Raw genomic sequence first — 9143 nt, 5'->3', positions numbered from 1 at the left:
TTCACACACAGATTTCAGGGATGCAGCATCTTTCTTAAGGGCAAAATACAGTAGCTTTTCATTTTCTTTTTCATGGCATTAGTTTACCCACGAGACACAAACTAAAGACTGTTCTGAAGAGATCAACAAATTGTCACTTGTTTTACAAGCATGGTCCCTGGGTGTCTCTGGGAAACACATACTAGATTGGAATAAAGTGCCATATAATAAAATATTAAAATATAATTTCCTGTACATCTGTAATAGCTCTTCCCATCCTATGGATTCACATATATTACTTTATGACAGCCAAGAGGCATACTCATTAAAATTGATCATTCCTTCCACTTTCACTGAATCTGAGGTCCACTGAGTATTGTGCTTGAGGCAAAAAGTAATTGTAGGACAGAAATGACACCTTTACATAAATAGAAATATGGTAAAATTAACAGTCACCAGTCACATAACATTTGTTTTAATGTAAATGTTTCAGTGATACATTCAGGATGGTAATGCAGCCCTTTATAGATGAGCTGTGATACCAGTATTTTCAACTTCACATATAGGTCATTGAGCATGCATTCCATGTAAAGACTGTAACCCTAGCAAATCTACAGCGGATTAGTTGAGCCGGCAAGTGACCATATGTACTCTACTATAGAGGCGAGGTGGTGACCATAGAGGGAAGACAACGGAGAAACCTAAGGTATATGGAAACCATTCTTTGCACTGCACAGTGGAGATTAGTCTAATTGACATTACAATGCTTACAAATTGGTTTGCTGAGCACACTGGAAAATGTACAACTGTACACAAAGTCCCACTAGGCAGGAAGTGACCCGGGAGTATGCCAGATGATATCTGTGCCTGTTTGGCCACACAGGAGCTAAATTGTCACGGGGTGTAAAGAATGCCACGTGATCATTTTGGCCGCACATTAAAGGTAATTTTGTATTCAGTTTGCCAGAGTTGTCCTGCATATGGACAGCTTTCAAGTTATATCAAGCATTCGAGAATACAATTGGAAATGGACAAAGAGTAACTGATCTGACATATTACAGCCCTACTGTCATTTATATACTGTGAGAAACTTGCTTTGAGTCGCTGGTTGTTGGAGTGGAAATCACTCAGTACATGGGGACAGAGAGGTAAAAAGGAAGCAGACGTGACCGAGGCACATGAGGCAGCCATGGCTGCATTCATCTCAGGCGCTACAAGTGTATAGGGATTATTCTATCCCTTGGAGAGCTAGTGGACAGTGACAGCCAGCTCAACTAGGGAAGGCAGTGGCACTCTGCAAAGCAACTAGACCTTTAGAGTCACTAAAAATAGGATTTTGGTACTTACCAGATAAATCCTTTTCTTTGAATCCACATTGGGAACTGGAGTACGCTTAGGATATGGATGGGGCATTAGCAGGGATAGGCACATTTAATTATTTAAATTAGTAACCTTCCAAGCTCCCAAGATACCTCAGTGTATTTTTTTTACTAAGCTGAACAGGAACGAAAGAGATGAACAATGGAGAATTACATATAACATTATAACATAACGGACAACTAGAAAGTTGACACGACAATAGATAACAATTACCTTAACATTTCAACAAGTCGGTGAGAATGTGTTACCATAAGATCTACTGAACTTACTACAAGCCAGGTGAAACTGCTCTGGGTGGGCGTCCAGTGCCCCCTGTGGATTCAAAGAAAAGGATTTATCTGGTAAGTAACAAAATCCTATTTTCTTTTTCATCCACTAGGGGTCACTGGAGTACTCTTGGGACATAAGAAAGTTTCCCCCTTGGGCCAGAGAACTGCTTGGCACCTATAACACTAGACGGCCAAAGCTAGATGATGATGCCGCAAACGTATCATACTTGTAAAAGCGCACAAACGTGTGCATAGATGACCATGTAGCTGCACGGCAAAGTTACGTCATAGAAGCTCCACAAACTGTTGCCCATGACGTTCCCACAGAATGCTTGGAATGTGCTGAAACGTATGCAGGCGGTGGCAGACTAGCATAAAAGTAAGCTTGATGAATGGTCAGCTTAATCCAGCTAGGCAAGGTCTGTTTGGTTGTATAAGTATGGAACAATTATCACTCCAAGGGATTTGAGATGAGCTATCATCACAGACATCACCTTTGTAAATACCTGAGGCGCTGATGAGAGGCCAAACGGTAGTGCCTAAAATGGATAATAGTTTTGTTGTATTGCAAACCTTAAATACGCCTGATGTGGTGGCCAAATTGGAATGTGTACGTACGCATCCTTGAGATCCAGCATAATCATGAATTCCTGTGGTTCTAAACCTGCGATCACTGACCGCAGGGATTCCATCTTGAATCTGTAGTAAGCATACCTCCCAACTACTTTTCATCAGTAGGAGGGACATCTGCGCGTGCCCGCCTGAAAAGGGGGTGTGGCTTAGCGGGAGGCCCCACGAGCCACGCCCTGTTTTCGTCACTGAGTGGCCATGCCCAGCGCTCTGTGAGCTGCTGGCATGCCCACTCTCCTCCTGTCTCCACTAAATAGACGCTTTGCGCCAGCAACTGCAGGAGCCTCCCAACTGTCCCCCCACCGCAGGACACTGCGGCCCGCGGGTGGGACAGTCCGCAAAAATCAGAACAACTGGGAGGTATGAGTAAGTGACGCACTGACTGATCCCCTTTAGGTTCAATATAGGTCTGACCGAGCCGTCCGGCTTTGGTACTACAAAAAGATTGGAATAATAACATTGAGCCTGTTGGTGAAGTGGAACCTGAATCAAAATTGCTGAAACTACGAGATATTGAATTGATGTCTGCAGAACCGCCTTTCTGTCTCATGACACAGGCAGGCCTGTCTTGAAAAACTGCATTGGTGGTAGACAATCGAACTCTATTTTGTAACCTTTGAACACTAACTTGCGGTTCCACCCATCTGTGGATGTCTGAAACCACGCTAAGTGAAACGTTTGAAGGCGTGCTCCCACAACTGAAGATCTGAGATGGGCTGGAAGCCCGTCATGCCACTGGCTTGTCAACGGACTTTGTGTCCTGACGACGGTTAGTGGTTTGTTGAAAACCATGTCCTCTACCACGTCTACTCTGTATGGTTGTTCCTCTAGCATGGCCTCGAAAGGACTGAGGTCTAAAAGATTTGAATGCTGGTCCAGCATATTCCCTTTTAGGAACTGGTGTGGGCAATGGCAGGAAAACAGACTTTCCCCCAGTAGCCTGAGAAATCAAGTTGTCCAATTCAGGACCAAATAACATATCGCCAGTGTAAGGCAATGCTTCTATTCCTCGTTTGCCAAGAACGCAGCCAAAGCACCCATCGGGCCGCAACTAGTGAAGCTGAAAGCCGAGAACTAACCTGTCCGACGTCCATAGAAGCCGTACCTAAATACTCAGCCGATTCACAAATGAGATCAGCAAAAAGTATAAGCTGGTCTAAGGAAAGACCCTGTTGTAGGCCTAACTTGAGCTGTGTTGCCAATGCAACTACAGCCTTGTTAACCCAAACTCCAACTAAAGCAGGTCAAAGCAACACCCCTACTGCTGTATATATTGACTTTAGCATAGCTTCTAGCTTACGCTCTGATGGGTCTTTAAGCGTCGTTGCAGCTGGGACTGGAATGGTTAACTTCTTTGAAAGTTTTGAAACTGAGGAATCCACTGTTGGTGGATCTTCCCATTTAGTTGTCATAGACTCTAGGAACGAGTAGTTAGACAGAAACCGCCTAGGCATAGAAAAGTTTATCTGGATTTTTACATGCTTCCTGCTTATTAAGAGAATCTGATTAAGGAAAACACATAGTTGCCCTCTGTTTTTTAGCAAATAAAACTTCATCATTTGATAGAGGGTCATCAGTCTCATTAAAATTTAGTACCTGGCGTACTGCCCTGATGAGAATATCAATGGCCGGGCTATCAGTAACCTCACTATCTGAATCCTGGCACAATTCACCTTCCCCTTGTTCCTCCTGAGATATAAGGTCTGGCAATGAATTATCAGAATGCAACACAGCTGAAACTGGTAAATTATGAGACAAACGATGACTACTCTTAGGAATTGAGCTATACCTGGACTTTCGCAAATCCTGCAAAGTCCATGACATATCCTGATCCCACTCTGGCAGCTCAGACAGTATTAACCTAGAATCAGACCTAGCAGCATCACAATCTTTTCACGCAGCGGCCAACTCTGACTTTAACTCAGTCACAAAACCTGCCATGATAGCCCAAGGAAGATTAGAGTAGAGGTTCGTATTTGGACCCGTATTTGCAAGACACACTGTGCAAGTGGAAGTTCCATCAGGTAACACACTCTCACAGACATTGCAGACAAGCTGCTTTTTTGATTTTGCATTAGCTTTACTCATCATGCACACAGACAGACAGGTATACAGTGAAACAAGTTCCCACAACTCAGTAAAAAAGTGCGTAGAAGCCAGAAGTGCACCGCACTTGGCACACACTAAAATCTGGTAAATATGTGTTTCACTTAAATTCCTACTAACACCCCTGCACCCTCCAGTGGCTGTGTGTTGTAGGACCGAGCAAATTCCTGTAGAAAGAAACAGAAGTCATGTAAAATGGCGTCCCACCATGTATAACTTTTTCATGTAAAACATATACAATAGACCCTTAATAGATCTACACCTGTACCATGCAAAACACAGTTCCAGACTTAATAACCTGTAAAACGGACAATCCATTGCCATCGCCCCTTATATGAGGGGAACGCTGGACTAGGGACCCCATTACCTGTCCCCCACCATTTGCTGCTTCTGTACACATGCTACTTTTGACTAAAAAGCATAACATCCCCCCTTTACCTCTTCCTGTGAGAGGCAATGCCGGAGATGGACGGTGGGCTGCGGCAGCAGAGGGAGCTGTCCGTGGCCGTTAAGAGTAACAGTGCTGGCTGGGCGGCAGGGGAAGCTGTGGCAGTGAGAGCAGAAGTGACAGGCGGTCAGCGCGGGAGTCAGGACACAGCGGGCGCCCAGCGGCAGCAGCGCGGCTGTCTGCGGCTGAGCGATCCGAGACACAGCAGGAGCCCATCGACGGCAGCGTGGCTGAGCGATCCTGAACACAGTGGGCGCACAGCTGCGTCAGTTTAGCTGACTGCGGCCGGCCTGGAGGGGGACGCAGTGGCAGGTGAAAGTAAATCATGAACTTCCCACACATGACGGAGCAGCAGCATGTTCGGACCGCTCCACTCCCCAGCTGAAGACATGTACAATGTTTAACGTATCGACGGCAGTGTGAGTTGCCTGCCCGCTCCTTACTTGCGTAACTTGGAGGCTCTGACGGGGCTTCCTGAATAAGCGCTGTCCAGCTACTGCAGTCTTAGGCTGAATCAGCTACCGATGATTAGGTCTAGGGCGGGGATCCTCTCCTGAGCGCCGACAAGCCTATGCTACACTCAGCCACACCCCCAAGCCTGGAACCACGCTTCTCAGTAAGCTGGGTAGTAATTGGGAATTGTCAAAAGAAAATAGTCTTTAAAAAGAAACGTTAAGTCTGGAGATCCCTCCAAATGTGTGCCTTCCCGGTGAGGCACAAAAAACCCCCACTGAGGTATTTTGGGAGTATGGAGGGGGTGAAGGGTTACTAATTTAAATATTTAAATGTGCCTATCCCTGCTAAAGCCCCGTCCATATCCCAAGAGTTCTCCAGTGACCCCTAGTGGATGAAAAAAAAAAAAAAACTAAGAGGTAAATGTATCAAACCTTTTAGGGAAGACAAGAGAAGTTGCCCATAGCAACCATCCTGCTTCTAGATATCATATACATTCTATAAAAGGCAAGGTAGAGTCTGATTGGTTGCCATGAGCAACTTATTTCAAAATGTGATACATCTGCCCCGTAAATCTCAAGCAGAGACTATTCGGATGGCAACATTTGCTGTGGGTACCTCTCCACCATGCAGCAGTGGCACAGCCGATACAAGCCAATTCTCTACAATGAATTCTGTTTTATAAAGGAAATTTCGTTGAATACACAAACCAAACATCCAAGCCATTATATGTAACATACTTTCTACATGGTCTGCTTCTATCTTTGTGTACACTGGTGCTAATAGAGAAAATGAATGACACGCATTATGGTGATACATTTTAGCCTCTCCTACAGTAGGTGCTCCGTCTATTTTAATGTGGAGAAAAAATAAAATTCAGATAAACCTGTCTGTGTACCAAGCTTATTTACAAAGCAAGAATCTCCTATCCAACGACCAATATGAAATATTTGTGAGTACATAGCACTGGTTTAATTAATCTTTGTAAGAACTTACAAGATACCCACACACTGTCATTTTATAAGACAGAAACAAAATTGCATATACTTTACAAACCATCTCTGCATTAAGAACAAAATGGCCAGGAGTAAAATTACGTACTCTGACATCACCTAGCACGGCACCATGCAGGGAATTCGAAGACCGTGACAATGTCGCTGGGAATATTATCTACAATATGGACCCAAGGAATCCATGCTAGTCAATAAGAACACAAATAAAGGGCTTAGAGCCTGAGAACCGCAGGCTAAGCGGAAATTTTGGCGAGTCTGCCAATATTATTTTAAAGCGGCAATCATTTAAAAGGCAGAACCAACCCTGTTTTGACTTTCTAATGATTGCTGCTTTAAAAATATAGTCAGATTCGCCGGAATTACTGCACATTCTGCAGGCTATTACATTATCCCCATAGACGCATTGGCACACCCAAGCAAATGGCAGGACATTATCAGCCAATGCCCGCATTATATATTACTTTTCAATATAGATAAACGCACATTATACAGAAAGAAATCATGTGCCGTTGTGTGGGTAGGTCTTTCAAAAGACTAAAACATGGGACGGTAAATGAACACATGGCCGACACTTATTTAGTAAGAATGGAAATATCTGCATCTTTCCGATGTGAACTACATAATATATAGCAGTCCAGCTTAGCTTTGTCCCTTTGCCAGATACCCCAAATCCCTTCCTCACACAAAGTGATCTTACAGTAAACATTATGACACACACACACACACACACACACACACACACACACACACACACACACACTGTTGTTACAACTGCAGCTCTTGTGACATCTTTTCTTCTAAAAGATTCTTTATAGTGAAATGTTACGAAGGTCCAGCAAAGGTGGTTGAACTTCATAAAGTCTGGTCACCAATAAAAGATGCTCTACTCGGACACCTGCATCCTTGGATATCCTGGTCCAGCTATCTCCACTTCGGTGACTCCACATGATGGGAATTCAGTCCAAGCTAACGTGCATTAAAACCCCCTGGTTCGTTGCGCTCTTGGATTTTTTCATTTTGTCAATAGCCCGCATCAAATCTTTTTGTTGGATTGGTCGGATCTCCTCACAGAGGCTGAAAAGAAACCAGAAAAAAATAATTTCAGGTAAGACAAACACACATGCTGACATTTTTGCTATTTAATTGGCAGCTTAATCATAGTAAAAGCGAAACGTTTAGATATGAAAAATGCCAAAGCGAAATTATATACTGGTCATCTATGGAGAGCAAGACAGCAAATGCATGCAGCAGGAATAGCTTTGGTAGTACGCCTGAATATGCATCAAAGAACATTTGTTTGTGAGGCAAGATGCAGAGTTTGCAGATGAGCAGTTTGTATGGGATGAGAAGCGAAGGTGGTCCTTGCATGGAGGGTGCCTTATCCTGAGGAGCAATGTAAAAACTAGTTTGAGTGTGATTAAGAGATGAGAGGGAGCATCTTTAGAATGGGAGTTTTCACCCCACAAAGACTTGATATTTGCACCAGCTCAGAGTTCCCAGACTCGGGTGTCTTGTTCTACACTTTGTGGCGGCGATGCAAGTCTCAGCAATGTGCCCTCCATGCCAACGTATAACCGCTTATTTTTCCTAGTAACCCACAGAGGTGTGCAGGAAAATGGGCAACGATTCCTTACCATAATATCGGTGATGTACTCAGACACTGATGCAGTACACTGTTGAGAACTGAATTCCCTCTTTGCATAATTGATTTTGTTAATCCATGTCTAATTCTTAGGAATGTTATTATAAGTTCATACTGGCACATTACATATACTCATAATGGATCATTTTAAAACGTTGAAGTATGAAACTGTGTTTATACATTTACAAGCAGAGCTTAATTGTAATATACAGGATTACTGTTTGAACATGGTTTACCAAGAAAAAATAAATGTATATAGCTTCAAAACATTTTTTGTAAGCTTCCCATAATTTACCAATTCCTGACTTTACCCACCACATCCAAGCTAGGTAATATTTGGGTATTGTGTACCAAGAACCATGACTTCATGGAAACCAGCAAACAATAACATCATACCATATTCTGAAAACACTATTCTGTCACTGATGTCATGGGATGGGGTAGAGAGAACAGATCCAGGCATGGATCAAAGTTATCCGTGGTAACATATGAAGGTGTTTCACATTAGTGTCAGGCTTCCCATAGTTTGTATTACTATGTTTGACAGACATATCGGGTGATAGTAAGTTCTACTCCTACTAGCCAGAATATCTTACAGGAAGCAGTCATAAGGCAGACATTCACAATATCGACAACTATAATGTCGACACCACAATGTCAACATATGAAGTCAATAATGTGGACATTAGGGTTAGGCTGCGGGACAGAAGGGTTAGAGCTAGGCACTAGGAGAAGGATAGGGATAGGCAGGCGGGGGGAATTAGAGTCAGGCACTAGGAGGAGAACGGCTCCTCACATGACCACTGGGTCCTCGAAGTCGCATTCAATCATGTTGAAATTTCAGCAGTGTTTAAATGCTGCATGTCAACATTCTTATGTTGACTTGATGAATGTCGACCTACTACACACCAGTATCTTACATAGTAAAAGCATGTCCATTAACTTTTATTTATAATGGCGCAAAAATAAAGGAATTAAAAATAAACGCTCCAATGAGGGATCAGCCAATGCAGTCTCATAAAGACTGACAGCTCTGCATGCCCTGGTATGTATGCCAACCTTTCCTCATAGCTGCTGGTCACGCTTTCCCTGACACACAGGAGGGCAGCATCCCTGCACATCTCCTTCAGGTCACTTCCAGAGAAGCCATCGGTACCACTGGCCACCTGCACCAAATCCACATGTCCGTCCACCTGGGGCACAAGGGGAAAAGACCATCAGTG

At 43.6% G+C, this 9143-nt stretch overlaps 1 protein-coding gene across 2 annotated transcripts in view; it reads right to left on the bottom strand.

Moving 5' to 3' along the window:
• Positions 1-6214: 6214 nt before the first annotated feature.
• ATAD1 (ATPase family AAA domain containing 1) overlaps positions 6215-9143 on the bottom strand; it is a 70484-nt gene continuing 67555 nt past the window's right edge. For both annotated transcript variants that reach the window (XM_063961713.1, XM_063961714.1), the window contains exons 9-10: positions 8980-9113; positions 6215-7352 (exon numbers count right to left, since the gene is read on the bottom strand). In XM_063961713.1, the coding sequence (XP_063817783.1) occupies positions 7235-7352; positions 8980-9113 (252 nt within the window). In that variant the 3' untranslated portion in view covers positions 6215-7234. The remainder of the gene's footprint in view (positions 7353-8979; positions 9114-9143) is intronic.

This window comes from Pseudophryne corroboree, chromosome 3 (assembly GCF_028390025.1).
Source record: "Pseudophryne corroboree isolate aPseCor3 chromosome 3, aPseCor3.hap2, whole genome shotgun sequence".
NCBI lineage: Eukaryota > Metazoa > Chordata > Amphibia > Anura > Myobatrachidae > Pseudophryne > Pseudophryne corroboree.
Note: the sequence above shows the minus strand (reverse complement) of the source record. Positions and strands in the feature narration are given on the sequence as shown.